Source organism: Peromyscus californicus, unplaced genomic scaffold (genome assembly GCF_007827085.1).
Source record: "Peromyscus californicus insignis strain IS unplaced genomic scaffold, ASM782708v3 Scaffold_2__1_contigs__length_46816999, whole genome shotgun sequence".
NCBI lineage: Eukaryota > Metazoa > Chordata > Mammalia > Rodentia > Cricetidae > Peromyscus > Peromyscus californicus.
Window position 1 is genome coordinate 40,406,761 of NW_026294540.1, and position 15,270 is coordinate 40,422,030.

At 49.9% G+C, this 15,270-nt stretch overlaps 1 protein-coding gene across 1 annotated transcript in view; it reads right to left on the reverse strand.

Moving 5' to 3' along the window:
* The window catches only part of Flt1 (fms related receptor tyrosine kinase 1), a 168,350-nt gene that overhangs the window by 5,371 nt on the left and 147,709 nt on the right, over positions 1 to 15,270 (reverse strand). Inside the window, 5 exon segments of the mRNA XM_052754536.1 lie at positions 2,031 to 2,115; positions 4,096 to 4,238; positions 4,518 to 4,623; positions 12,179 to 12,278; positions 14,538 to 14,649. Of these exon segments, the coding sequence (XP_052610496.1) occupies positions 2,031 to 2,115; positions 4,096 to 4,238; positions 4,518 to 4,623; positions 12,179 to 12,278; positions 14,538 to 14,649 (546 nt within the window).

Sequence of the window (15,270 nt, forward strand, 5' to 3'; positions counted from 1 at the left end):
CATTTTCTCTGCACTGGCAACTGTGAGCTTGGTAGAGACAAATGGTGCCTGTTCCGGGCAACTGGGAGACCCTCCTTCCTGAAGGCGAAGAAAATAAAAAAGGAACCACTGGATCTCAGGAGCTGGCTCAGTGGAGAAAGTGTCTGCTGGGCACATAGGCAGGCCCTCAAAGTCCTCATAAAAGTCAGGCCTGGTGGCTCGTGTCTGTCACCAGAGCCCTGGCGGTGGGAGGTGGGGACAGAGACGGGCTTGCTGACCAGTTAGTTTAGCTCAAACTGTGAGCTCTGGGTTCATTCAAAGACCCTGTCTTAAAAAAAACAAACAGCAAAAACCCCAGTAAGGTGAACGAACAAGTAAGGGAGGCTCCCATCCTTGGCCTCCACATACACATTCATGGGCAAGTACATACGCACACGTGCATCCTCTCGCGCACATACACACATGCATACACATAGAATGGAAAATTGCATGTAACTGCTTAGTATTTTCCATGTGAAACCTTCATGTACATGATCATATATGTTAAAACTAATCGAGGCTGGAGAGATGGCTCAGCCGTTAAGAGCACTGGCTGCTCTTCCAGAGGATCCAGGTTCAATTCCCAGCACTCACATGGCAGCTCACGGCTGTCTATAACTACAGTTCCAGGGGGTCCAAGACCTTCACACAGACATGAATGCGGACAAAACACCAATGCACATAAAATAAAATTAAATACAATCTTTAAAAAAAAAACTAATCTTGGTGGTTGTCTATGGGCATGCTGTCATACGTAAAATTTCTAGGAAGTTACAGAGGTGGCTGGTTCTTTTTCTTGGCAAGTCTGTGGCAAGGGCAGGTCCCCACTGGCCTTAGAGTCCAGGAACTACTGTGGTTCAGTCATCTTCAGGGCGGGGCTTTCTATGCACTCTCTATTACTCTGTCACTACAGTGTGATGTCCTGTTAGAGTGACTCCACACTTGGTCCCAGCTCCCTTGGAGGCTCTCACTGGGCTGTGTAAACACCAGCGGGGACCCAGGCCGGTGAAGATGCTGCCGTCACTCCCCACGTTGTAGGGGAGCCTAAGCTTGAGAAATCATGAGGTTTGCTGAGTGTTGTTCCTGGCGCTCAAAACACTATCTACTTTATCATGGCATTCTACATGGAAACATCCCTTCGTCTTGAGTGTCTGTGAGGTTCAGGTCTTTGTTTGCTTATTTTGAAATGTTTATTTTATGTGTATGGGTATTTTTTTCCTGCATGTATGTGCACCCTGGTACTCCAAAAAAGGGCTTCTGGTCTCCTGTAACTAGAGTGACAGATGGTTGTGAGCCACCATGTGAGTCCTGGGAACCGAACTTGGATCCTCTGGAAGAGCGACCGGTGCTCTTAACTGCTGTGCTGCTGTCTCTCAGGCCCCAGCATCAAGGTTTCTGCTCTTGAATCATGGCACTGTGTTTGTCTCAGGAGCCCACTTGGAGCACAATGGTCAGCCATACCAGACATGCACTCCTGCTCAGCCTTCCTCCCCACCTCTTAGTCTTTCAGTCCCCTTCAAGGGATTTCCAGAGACTTGCTGACAGAAGCCCCTGGTTGCCCGCTACTCTGCATGCTCTGACCAATGTGTCTGGGTGGGAACATGGCTGCTCAGCTGCAGGGCCTTAGGATGAAGGGGCCTGGGGCCCACATGGACTTCTTTCAGACCGAGTATGCTATAGCACAAGGCCCAGCCACTCACACATCTTACACTCTCAAGGAAGGGTGCATCTCTGATAGCCTACAAGAGAGTCCAGTGAACATACACAGGACCACTCCACTTCCCCTCCCGGGAACTGCTGGAAAAGAACGGCCCCTGAGTGAGCTCCAGGAGTTCTTCAAACCGTGGAATCTTCTTTCAGATCAGCTCCGCACGGTGAGGGCTGACCGTCTGTTCTTCCCCCATATTGTAACCTTGGCCTCTGTCAATCACCGGCCAAGCGCTGCAGGCTGGGTGCTCACACAAGAAGAGGGTTTCCGGCGGAGATCACAGGGTGTCACTGTGGTGACTTACTTCAAACGCGGAGGTGGCATTCGGGGAAAGCTCCTCCAAGGTTTTGATTCTTTCCAGGCTCAGGAATTTAAAAGCATTGACATATCTAAAGGAAGAAGTGGGAAGAGTAATCACTGCAGGAAAGTAATCAATGCACACACCTTCGATGAGGCTGGGTGGGTCCCACCTAACAACCCAAATACCAGCTGCCTCAGTTTCCTTATTACACTCTAGGAATCCTCATGGTGACATCACTTCCTCCATGTGGTCAACTCACAGTTTATTTATAGTCTTCAGGAAAACCCTAAAAGGCCCACTCCAGTTCCTCATGGGATCAACAAATGACAGTCGTTGAGGGGATCTGAGTGAGACCTCATCTGGCCCAAGTGTCTTGGTGACACACGAGACCAATGCCCCAGGAGGCAGAACGACTTCATTTTATCACTTATTGCTGTCTGCTTCCTAAAAGGATATGGAGTGACAAATAAATGTCCCATTGAGACTTCACAGCTGATTTCAGTGTACAACTGAGAGGAGAGCCCACAGGGTACATTCTGGACCACAGTTACAACTGGGAGAGATGAGTGATGTTTGTAAGATTTCTCAGTGGCCACCTGCCAGTTTCCATTGATGATCTGTTGGAAAGGCCTGATGGGATATCCCACTGGATGGATGCTCATAGGCAAAACCACTCGTCAACTAAACCATTGTCTGACCGTCTCAGCGGCTGCGAGGCCCAGGCTCGTGGGCTAGACTCCTGTTGAGTCTCGGGCTAAGCAACATAGTAGAAGGGCTGACATCAGCTTCACACCCTTCATCCCCCTTCTACCCAGCCAGGCTTTATCGTTTAGGTGTCACATCTGGGCAGTGACGTCAACCTGGCATCCTCACAGCTCCGGGCTGTCTGATGCCTGCTTCAAAACCTGTCACAGATGGCTCTCCCCTATGCTTCCCTCGTAACGGAACCGAGGTCAAGCCTGAAGGCTATGCCTACTGCAGCTGGAGATCCCGGAAGGCTCTAAAAGGACCCTGACTACGTTAGGGACATGGAGAGCGGGTCCGTCTTCCCGGGTTACAAACTCAATTCTGATATTTGATCGTCACACATTTCACTAAAGTTCTCGTCTCTCCAGTTGACAGGTCCTTATTTGTCAAACAGGGATAATACGTACTTTGTAGGAACAGTTCTGTACATGGAAGTTGTTGATATGTATAAAATGCCAGCCCAGCACCAGACCAGAGCATGATTTCTATGACCACAGGGCCAACACACATTCCATACGTTCTAACTACCCACACTGGCTCGCACACCTTCTCAGTAACCATTTCTTCTCTTAGCTAGAATCCAGTTTCCTCTACAGTAATGCAGGATGTAAATGTTTGTTAGGTGAAGACAAAAAACAAAGAGAGAAGGTTGGTTGTGTGTGTGTGTGTGTGTGTGTGTGTGTGTGGTTTTTTTTTTTTTTTTTTTTTTGAGACAGGTTTCTCTGTGTTTCCCTTGCTATCCTGGAACTAGCTCGGTAGCCCAAGCTGGCCTCGAACTCACAGAGATCCACCTGCCTCTGCCTCCCAAGTGCTGGGCTTAAAGGCGTGTGTCACCACCGCCCAGCTTAGTTTTATTTAGTTTCATGTAACTTTTCTTCTTCTTGGTTGTTGTTGTTTTTGAGACACCGTTTCACTCTGTAACCCCAACTGGCTCTAAACATGTATCCTCCTGCCTCAGCCTCCTGGATTCTGGGATCCCAGCCCTGTGCTACTACTCTTGGCTAGTTTTAGTTTATGTAAAGTTTAATCGAAGTCAATGTCATGAAAATCAGGCTGCAGTTCTAGAATAAGATAATACCTTGAGAAAATACAATGTCTTATTCACTCCTTTAGAAGATTAGAAAAAAAGGAAAAGACATAGGCCTCCAACTTACAGAACATACAGACAAGACATGGCAGAATGCTAACAACAGTTGGACTCAGGAGGCAGAGTGGATGTTGGTTCTTTCTTTTCTCTATTTCCTCCTTTCCTTCCTCTCCCTCCCCCTTCCGTCCTTATCCCCTCTTCTTTCTGTGGTAAAACTGGGGAGCAGAATCTCACCTCACATCATCAGAGCTTCCAGAACGAAACGCTGGAGCTGTAAAGCCATCCTTGAAAAAGTCCTCAGGGAAGGTGGGGACTGAGTACGTGAAGCCGCTGTTTCTCGTCAGGATGGCGTTGATCGGGATGTAGTCTTTACCATCCTGAAACACCAAAGGTAGACCTCTAATCACAGAAGTTTCTCCTCCAAGGACACACACATATGCTCGTGCACACACTCGAGCACACATACTCTCTCACTCTAAACACATAACACGCACATTCCCTGACACATACACACACTTTCACATACTCTGTCTCTCTGTGTGTCTCTGTGTGTCTCTCTGTCTCTGTCTCTCCCTCTCTCTCTCTCTCACCACTTTTTATTGTTGTTCTTTCCAATTCTATTAGGAATACATTCATCCTTCTGATCTAAACTTTACCTGTTGGACGTTGGCTTGAAGCAGGTCACCGAGTTTCTCCACGAGTTCTGCAAACCGGGGCCTCTCTTTGGGGTCTTTATGCCAGCAATCCAACATGATTTGGTAGCTGTTGATGAGGAGCACACAGAAAGAGCTGGAAAACAGTGGGGTTTATAGAGCCCACCCTGCACATTCTGAAGTGAGGGTTGTGAGTTCCCATTGCAGATGATGCTTTTTATAATATGTGATGTGGTTTCATTTTTTAGGTTTATAGCATCAGTGCCTGGGAGCACACACATGTCTACTGAACACCTGACCCACCTTCGTTAGGTGCCAGGACTAAGTCTTACAGATCAAAGAAGGGGACTTAGATAGGAAAGGGGTGCTCTGTGCAGTTGGGGGTAAGTGGAGCACTCCTATCTCAGGAGGAGGACGGTTTCCCCAAAGCTAAAAACAGTCACAGCCTGACCAGTTTGTAGCTTGTGATGCCCACTTTATTCTTGTTGTTTTGCTTTGGTTTGTTTTTTGAGACAGGGTTTCTTTGTGTAGCTTTGGCTGTCCTAGAACTAACTCTGTAGAGCAGGCTGGCTTTCAATTCACAGGGATCCGCCTGGCTCTGCCTCCCAAGTGCTGGGATTAAAGGCGTGCGCCACCCACCCGGCCTCCCGCTTCATTCTTGAGTTGTAATGAGGGTTGGTTCCACTTGGCTTCTCTGTAAGCATGTGACATCTTCATATCCTCACACTCCCTTAGGAGGTCCTCATTTCCTCGGGAAGGTCTGCAGACTTCCTGGGGGTGCTCCTTAGATTCTTGGAAGGGCTCCCACACTTCCTTGGGAAGGCTCTGCACTGGAGGCTGGTGGGGAAGGCACTAACTAGCCCACGACTGGGTCATTTCCAAACTAGGTCGATAGACAGTAGACTTCAGTAGTTCCTCGGGGGGTGTGCAAGGTTCCTGTGTGTGGTGACTTATTTTTTGCCCAGAATGTCAAAGTCCCTATTACAAAGTAGTTTATCAACACTAAGGCAAACAGACGGGGCTTCTGGGTTGGAAACATGGGTCTTAATATCATAGAGGCCGCATCTTGTCCTCAGGTTTCTACATCAGCAGGTTCTTTTGCATTCTGTTTTCCTCTTAGAGTTTAGCTGTGTTGCTGCTGGGCTGGTCTCTTGGTCGTGTGCACTGGGACTGGAAGTCTGGATGGACTCCCTGTGCAGAGCACACGCCAGGGATCCCCACACACACTGTGCCAAGTGCTCCCCTGAGCTCTCCCAGGGGTCTATCTTTCCATCATCTCTTCTTTCGGAGGAGCCTTTGGACCAGAGCAGACTCTGACTACATCAGAGTAAAATCTGACTAGGCTGGGACTTCAGAATGAGGTCCGGATTAGCCTGTGCGGCCTGGGGCTTCATCTCCACTTCCTGTACCCAGCACGCTCGCACAGTAGCACCCCCAGAAGCTCTGCTGCTCTGGGAAGTCTTCATTCACAGTGCAGGAATTGTAAGCAATTCCGTAAGCGGTGCTGGCAGCTGAGGGCGGCTCCAGGAAAAGCCCAAGGGATGCTGGGAATCAGTCTACCCTGCCAGCTGCTACATATGTGCCCCAGGCTGCCCTGACAGTCCCTGTGTCTCCTCAAGATATGCTCATTTTGTCTTAAGACAAAAACAGGTAAGAAGATAGGGAATTCTACAGAGAAGGAAATCGGTAGCAGGAGGGAAGCAGAAAATGGCAAGGACAAACCGCCCAAGTGTGGGCCAAGTTCCATGTGGGGTTTACGCCAGTGTCCTGAGAACTCTGTTCAAAGCTGGCTCTGGTGGGTGATGGTGATGCACGCCTTAAATCCTAGCACTCAGGAGGTAGACATCTGAGCTTAAGGCCAGCCTGGGCTACAGAGTGAGTTCCAGGAGAGCCAGAGCTACACAGAGAAACCCTGTCTCAAAAAACAAAACAAGCGCCGGGCGGTGGTGGCGCGCGCCTTTAATCCCAGCACTCGGGAGGCAGAGCCAGGCGGATCTCTGTGAGTTCGAGGCCAGCCTGGGCTACCAAGTGAGTTCCAGGAGAGGAGCAAAGCTACACAGAGAGACCCTGTCTCAAAAAACCAAAAAAAAAAAAAAAAAAAAAACAAAATAAAACAAAAAGCTGGTCTGACCTTCCAGACAGCAGATGAAGAGAAGGGGAGATGGATTCGAAGGTGCACTCACCCCATAACTTAGAAACAGACCAAGAAGTCTGGCTGTTCCCAGCACCGAACTCCTGGGCATCCCTCCACATCCCTACCTCCCAGGCAGTAATGACGTCACTGGACGGTCAGGTACAAGGATTTTCAACCTTAACAGAAGCCTTTGTAACAAAGGCCGTTCTTCAGGAACAGGGCACGCTCTAGGCACTAATGGACACTCCGTCTGGTTTTAAATACTCCTTTAAAAGGAAGCTTTCTGGCAGAACTCAGGTTCTGCTTCCTGACGAGAGAATCTGGCCAGCAGAGGTCCTAAGCCTGTTCTTAAGTGTAATTACTTGATTAGCTGTTTTCAAAGGTGACAACTCCAGACTTTACTACAGCGGACACACAGCTCCCACGGGGGGAGGAGAGGCTGTAGAGTGTCTTCTCTTTCTTCGTTTTTGAGAAGATGTTTTACTATATACACCAGGCTGATTTCAAACCCGGAGTAATCCTCCTGCCTCAGCCTCCCATGTGCTAGGATTAGAGGCATGAGTCTCCCTACCCAACTTAAGTTTTCAGTGAAGGACAGGAGCTTAGAAAGATCATACAAAGGCCTCCGAATCTATGTTTCACAGGTCTGCTTTTGAGAATCGCCTGTTCTTATCCTTGCCCAAGTCTGAGGACTAGCATGCTCCTCAGAAGGTGGTTCTGGGGTGCCTTCACTCCTGCACACTCCTGTGTACTTCCGATACTTGACCCCAAGCACTGACGGGCTTTGTGGGTGTGATGCCTGGGCTGAATGCTGGGCGTTTGTATAGTGTCCCAGAGAATGCTGGGTACATCTGTACTGGGTCTCAGCTTCCAGAAACCAATGACAAGAGGGATTGTAGAACTGAGCACTGCCTTTCTGTGTCTGGGTTACTACTGTCCCTGTTCTCTAGGAGACACGTGACATGTGGCTGCGACACCTGGAGTCCTAATTGTCCTTGGAGCACCTTGGAGTGCTGGCTCCAGGCAGTTCTGCCTGAGTACTCTCAAGCCACCTGGGGCCAACATGCTGCCAGCCAAAGGCAGAAATAACACAAGCCACACTATCTCCTAAGATCCTACATGGGTCTCATCTTAAGGTATGTTCATACATGTTACCAATGTACTGATTTTTACATATTTATGGTAGGTGCAAAAACATGCCTCAGAGCCAGATAGTTAATTAAACACACACACACACACACACACACACACACACAACCTCTTGAGCCTGCCCCCTTGGGGCTGTCTGGCTTCTTCCTGACCACACAGGCTTCATGGTCTGAGGATTTCAAAGTTGGTTAACAGAACATCAAATATTTACTTAGCTACTCTGTAATCGGTAACACAAGTGAGGAAAGGGGGAACCAGGAAACACCAAGGCGCCTGAGCCTTCCGGGCCTGAGCCTCCCGGGCCTGGGCCTCCCGGGCCTGAGCCTAGTGCATTCAGCAGAGACCTCCCCTCTGCTGTCACTGACATCTCACAGCACAGATGGGTGTCCAGCCTTCTGGGAGGTGTGACTAACTTGGTCATCCGCTCCCTGGGTTCTCTGAGGTAAAAGTAGAAGGGACCCCTGCAATTACCTCCTGGTTTTCAGGTGTGTCCCTGGGTTATTATTTTCTTATTCTGCACCCTGACCTGCAAGTCAATGCAGACACCGAAGGACAAAGAGATCACTCTCTGCTATTCTGTGGGACAGTAGGTATCTGATTGACAGGCACTGGGTGGAAGCAACTCACTCAACTTAGCGTTACAGTTTTCTCCATGAAGTGGAGTGAGAGAGAAAGAAAGAGGTGGGGAGGGAGGGAGGGAGAGGGAGGGAGAGGGAGGGAGGAGTTCACATGCATCCAAGATGGGCTGAGGGGATTGTGAGAAGAGTCTCAAAGCTATTAGCCAAACTCCCAGGCTTAGGTCAAGCTAAGGTCACAAATGTCCAGAAAAGCTGCCCTGAGTTATCCTATCACCCATACTTTCTTGTGGTTTGCTGTGGGATGGTCTGTATGTGCTCTGATTGGTCAATAAATAAAACACTGACTGGCCAGTGGCCAGGCAGGAAGTATAGGTGGGACTAACAGAGAGGAGAATTGAGAGAACGGAAAGGCGGAGGGAGACACTGCCAGCCGCCACCATGACAAGCAGCATGTGAAGACACCGGTAAGCCACAAGCCACGTGGCAAGGTATAGATTTATAAAAATGGATTAATTTAAGATGTAAGAACTAGATAGCTAGAAGCCTGAGCCATTAGGCCAAACAGTTTAAATAATATAAGCGTCTGTGTGTTTATTTTATAAGTGGACTCCGGGACTGGCGGGACTTGGCGGTAGCTGGAGAGAAATTCTCCAGCTACAGTGGTTGGAACAAAGAGATGACTCCAATCCTCTCAACTCTCACATACCTGAGAGCATGGCTGTCTGAGAACATGGCTGCCTGAGAACATGGCTGTTTGACACATGGCTGTCTCAGAACATGGCTGTCTGAGAGCATGGCTGTCTGAACATGGCTGTCTGAACATGGCTGTCTGAGAACATGGCTGTCTGAACATGGCTGTCTGAGAACATGGCTGTCTGAACATGACTGCCTGAACATGGCTGCCTGAACATGGCTGCCTGAACATGGCTGCCTGAGAACATGGCTGCCTGAGAACATGGCTGCCTGAGAACATGGCTGCCTGAACATGGCTGCCTGAACATGGCTGCCTGAGAACATGGCTGCCTGAGAACATGGCTGCCTGAACATGGCTGTCTGAACATGGCTGTCTGAACCTGAGAACATGGCTGCTTGAGGACATGGCTGCCTGAACATGGCTGCCTGAGAACATGGCTGCCTGAACATGGCTGCCTGAACCTGAGGACATGGCTGCTGGCTTGCACCCCCTTTTTGAGGAAATACTTTTCAAAGCTACATCTTATCTTTTAAATTCTGAACCACACCCTATAGGCTGTTTGGGGCCCATGAGCTACCTGGAAGAGGCTTATGGGAACACACGAAGGTTTGATGAGAGCCCTGCTTGTCTTGGGTTTTTTTGAGACAGGGTCTCACTATGTAGGGCAGCCCGGCCTTGAACTCATGCTCTTTTTGCCTCAGGCTTGCCTGTATTGGCATTACAGCACATGCCTCTGCACCTGGCTTTGCAGAATTCTTCAGTTCAAAGCTGAGGTGATTTCGTGCTTCTAGAATTATTCTGATGAATTCGAGAGCTGGAAATGGCCCCTGAAGGCTGAGGACGGTGTGGCATCTAGACTCTGATTGCTAATGACTGGCCATGGACCATAGGCAGATCATGTTAGACTGTGGACGTCAGGTGCCCTGGTTTGTCACCTGTAAAATACAGCTGATGATGGCACGTACTTTCACAGGGTAGTTTTGAGCATTAGATGTATTGAACTAGTTTGAGGCACTTAAAACAGTGCCTGCTACCTACAAGCACTACTGGTACTAAGTCAACCAATACCATTTTACAATAACTGCAGTTATTATTACTGTTGGCAACTGAGAACTTGCTCATGATTTTCAGATTATGTGAAAAGCAGGAGGGCATATTAATTCAGAGCATGTGCTGGCATACAGAGAGTGCCCTTCTGGGGAACACGGGACTAGACTCTGCCTCCTCGGCTATTGAGCTGGCAGAAGCATGCAGGGTACTTCTCTTTCTTTTTGTTTTTTTGAGACAGGGTTTCTCTGTGTAGCCGTGGCTGTCCTGGATCTCACTCTGTAGACCAGGCTGGCCTTGAACTCACAGAGATCCACCTGCCTCTGCCTCCCACGTGCTGGGATTAAAGGCGTGCGCCACCTCGGCCCAGCACAGCTTTACTTCTAGTCTGTTTTGATATTTTCCAAGTTCAGATCATCGGCTCTGCCCTACGATCCTCAAGATCATGGAACGTCTACATGAGACCATACAGGGAAAACATCAAGGACAGACTGACCTTACTTCAGCCTCTTCTGCAGCGGTCAGGGTCCCACAAGTCTAAATCCTCTCTGCAGGCTAGGGGGCGCCTTGGCTACACTCCCCTGAAGAGGACATCAGTCAACACTAATTGAGTCCCCTGTGGCTTCCCTGCCTTCACGTCTGAGTCCTTGGTCTCTCTCACCCAGTTCCCTGCGTTGGCATTGACCTAGCTTGGTCCTGAGATAATGAAGGAAGGAGATGGCGACCTTGCCCTTTGGCCAAGCCCACACTTCCTTCTCGGTCTTGACTCCTCCCTAAAGGCCAGCCCGGGGTTCCACAGGCCCTCATTGTGTGGGTGGGGAGGGGAGGCCGCCTGCCAGTTCAGGAAAGGTGGCGCCACCTCAGGGAGGCCCAGGTCCTAGTCAGCAGCTCGCCCGAACTACACTTGTCAGCACATTCCTGCTGAGGCCTCAGAGTGACAGGAAACGGTACCCACAAGAGGCAAGCTCGCCCACTGACAATGGAGAAGCCTGCCCAGAGTCTGTCTCCTCTCTGACTCCTAAAGGATCTTCCACAAGCCCACTCACTGGTCAAGGGCTCTGACAACCGCCTGGCCTAGCCCTAAAGGATTGGCAAGAGGCCTTGCTACCCCGCATTTCTTTCTTTCTTTCTTTATCAATTTATTTCTAAGTCTTTGGAAACAGGTTCTCAAGTAGCTCAGACCAGCCTTGACCTTTATATGTAGTTGAAAATGACCTCATTACATTCCAGCTGCTGCTACTTCTCCATCCAGAGTCTAGGATTACCGGCACAGTGTATGCAGTGCTGGGGATGGACCCAGGACCTCGGGAGTGCCAGGTAAGCACTACTAAGGTAACAGCCACATCCCAAGCCCCACCCATATAGCCGCCTGTGGAGCACAGTACACACCACCCAACTCCTCCCCCTCCCCCATGGCTCAGTAGATGGAAGCCTGGGCTACAAGGGCCGCTGCCTTGCCCCGAGCTGGTGAGGGAGGCCCGGCATTCAGTTCCTAGGTGCTGTTCATTCTGTCTGGCTTTCTGACTTCAGTTCCCAGCTCAAGTCCTTGAAAGGCCAGTCAGTGGGTGGGAGAGGAAACAGGGGTAGATCCAGAGCACATCCAGTTCAGGAAGTCCCTCCCAGCCCAGCAGAGCCAGCAGGGACTGGGGCACCATCCCTGAAGAGTGGAGCTGAAAATAAACCTGTGTGCCTTATCACCACCCCAGGGTCCCCGTGCTCTTACACACCACCCCAGGGTTCCCGTGCTCTTACACACCACCCCAGGGTCCCTGTGCTCTTACACACCACCCCAGGGTCCCTGTGCTCTTACACACCACCCCAGGGTCCCTGTGCTCTTACACACCACCCCAGGGTCCCTGTGCTCTTACACACCACCCCAGGGGCCCTGTGCTCCTTACACACCACCCCAGGGGCCCTGTGCTCTTACACACCACCCCAGGGTCCCCGTGCTCTTACACACCACCCCAGGGTCCCTGTGCTCTTACACACCACCCCAGGGTCCCTGTGCTCTTACACACCACCCCAGGTCCCTGAGTGGAGAAGGATGAAGCCATGAACTCACATTTCAGGCGTTGCGTACTCTGGTGACCTCATCCTCATGCCTTCCTTAAGTCGGCTGCAGAAATCTTCATCCATCTGCACTCCTGGGTAAGGAGAACCCCCTGCAGAGATGGTGTGGAAAAACATGTGCGAGGTAAGGTTTCTGGTACGTGTGTGTGTGTGTGTGTGTGTGTGTGTGTGTATGTGTGTGTGTGTGTGTGTAATGGTGGTGGTGCACACTTTAAATTCTAGTACTTGGGAGGCAGAGGCAGATGGATCTCTGTGAGTTTAAGGCCAGCCAGGACTACAAAGTGAGACCTTGTCTCAAACAAACAAACAAGCAAACAAACCACCCCAAAGACCATGAGGGGCAATTCAGAGTTTTCCTCATTTCTTCAAAGTGGTGTGTTAGCCAGGAATGGTGGTACATGCCTGTAATCCCAGTTCTTGGGAGGGAGGCTGAGGCAGGAGAATTGTTAATTTGAGGCTAATTAGTTAAACTGTTAATTAGTTTGTGCTATCCTATCTCACCCTATCTCACAAACCCCAAAATAAATCTACAGTCACGTTTTAGTGATAGCTTTCCAGTGACTGAGGTGAACATCCACACAGAGAGGTGTCTGTCTGGCAGGTCCGTCCTAAGGGCACATCCTTGGCTGATTCGTGGCCATCCCTGTGGCCACATCTGCCCATTTGGTCAGGGAAGGGACAATCTGAAGTCTTCCTGTCCCGGCTCCACAGACAACTCTAAAGACATCCTTAGACACTCGTGATTCAGGTTATTAACCTGTCTTTGGAAAACCAATGGACTTGGGCGAGGCTACTGGTGGATCACTCCAACTTCCCAGAAAATGGCCTTCATTTGGAGGCTTTGGGAATGAGGGATTATAACAAGTCTAAAGGATAGGGCCTTGCGTTCCAGGGCAAGGCTGACTAGGGTGGATGATGGAGGCTGCTCCTAGTCCAGAGTCTGCAGAGCTGAGGGTACCGGGGGCACTAGGCTGTCTTTGCCAGCCTGTATCTAACAGCACCTCTAGCCAATCCTCTGCAGCTAGCCTGGGCTCCGTGGGGTGGGCCAGGCATTGCAGGATGCTCTGCTTAGCCCCGACGCCGAGGCCACCCACCCCAGCCTGTGTTTGTCTGCACTTTCTAGGGATCACTGCTGGTAGGAAGCAGCTGGGGGACACTCAGGCTTGGCACTGTGTCCCTGCAAGGCCATTGTAGCCACTGAGCTGCTTTCTAGGAGTGGAAACAACAGGTGCCTGTCATCGAAAGCAAGGGAATGGTTTTTACACATTGCAGGAACCTGTGGTGTTACTGAGTGCATCTGAGTGCATTTTATTTGCTGTGAAAGACATTTTTTTTTTTGCAAAGCCTGAAGATTCTTGGCTAATTCCCTTACTTGGGAGATCTCATACCATCCCTGTGTGAGCAGGTGTACCTTCTGTGCACGTCTGTAGGAATGAGGCTTTGAAGATGGTTTTTAGAAACTCGAAGTAGATGGGCTGGGACATTGGTTGCTCTTGTAGAGGACCTGGGGTCCATTTCCAGCCCCACACCCATCCGGTTCCAGAGGATCTGATGCCCTCTCCTGGTCTCCTCAGGCACTGCATGCACATAGTGCACACACATAACATGTAGGTACAACACACATACACATAAAAATAAATAAATAAATAAACCCATAGTGGATAGTGCTGAACAAACCTAGCTAGAAAAAAACTAATCAGAACTTTTTATTGCTTGTCTGCATAAACTAGTTTGCATAAGCCTAGTGATCAAAGGCATTAGATCAACACCAGCTGCCTCTAACAAAGCCTTCTACCGGTCTAGCTGTGTACGTCAGGGCCTTTCCTGAGAAGAAATTCTGAGGGAGTGGATGTCTGGAAGAAAGGGGTAAAGACATGAGAGCTGGTATTGGAGAAACTGGAGAAGGGAGCAAAGGACAGACAGACAGCTCTGTCTTTAAATTTTCTGCCGCCTGACTTTGTTATAATGATGTAAACACTTTCTGTAATAGTGGGTATGTGTACATCCATCACCTGTATCTAACAGCACCTCTAGCCAATCCTCTGCAGCTAGCCTGGGCTCCGTGGGGTGGGCCAGGCATTGCAGGATGCTCTGCTTAGCCCCGACGCCGAGGCCACCCACCCCAGCCTGTGTTTGTCTGCACTTTCTAGGGATCACTGCTGGTAGGAAGCAGCTGGGGGACACTCAGGCTTGGCACTGTGTCCCTGCAAGGCCACTGTTAGACACTCCACCTGGGTTTGCAGTGGGTTCAAGTGCAGACCTCAGAGTTGGGTGTGTCCACAGGATGCTCTGCACAGGACACAGACATTTGCTTCTGGGTTGCTCCAACCCCGTCCCTCCTCCACATTTACCTAAGGAGAAGATTTCCCATAGCAACACTCCGTAGGACCACACGTCGCTCTTGGTGCTATAGATCTTGTCAAAGATGGATTCAGGAGCCATCCATTTCAGGGGAAGACGAGTCTGGAAGAGGGCAAGGGACCTTGAGCATGAAAACAAAGCAATGTCCACACCCAGGGCTCAGGGGTCCCCCTCCACTTAGCACTTATGCGGAAGCAGAACAGCTATGGTTTCCAAAACCACAGAGCACGTGGCGGGTTGCCAAGAGGGAGGCCTAGCGGCTACCCCGTCTCTGGGAACCAGGTGTGGCAGGTAGACTTCTCTAGGGCACTCAGCAGGTCCCTGTTCCATGGATCTTAAGCTGTGTTCTCATGGTCCCCTCCCCACCAACATAGGGACAGGAAGGGCTTGGTAAAGTGGTCTGAATTAGGAAACACCCTGAAAATTGATGGCAATTCCTATGAATTTTTTTCTAAAAAGGGGGATTTTGAAAGACATTCCTATGTAAAAAGATGGGATGGTAAGTCTCGAACTTGGGGGCCAGATGTGGCTCAGGAGTGGAATGTGTGCTTGATATGTGTGAGGTCCTGGCTTCAGTCTCTGTTCAATCTTCCACATCCCTTGAAAGAAGAAAGATTATTTTGTGTTGAAGTGTTCTCCATTTAGGAGAATGTACGGCTGGATCTCAAGCATGCAGACCAGTCCTCCTCTTTCAGACAGCAGAGACCAGAGTGAGTTCGCTGG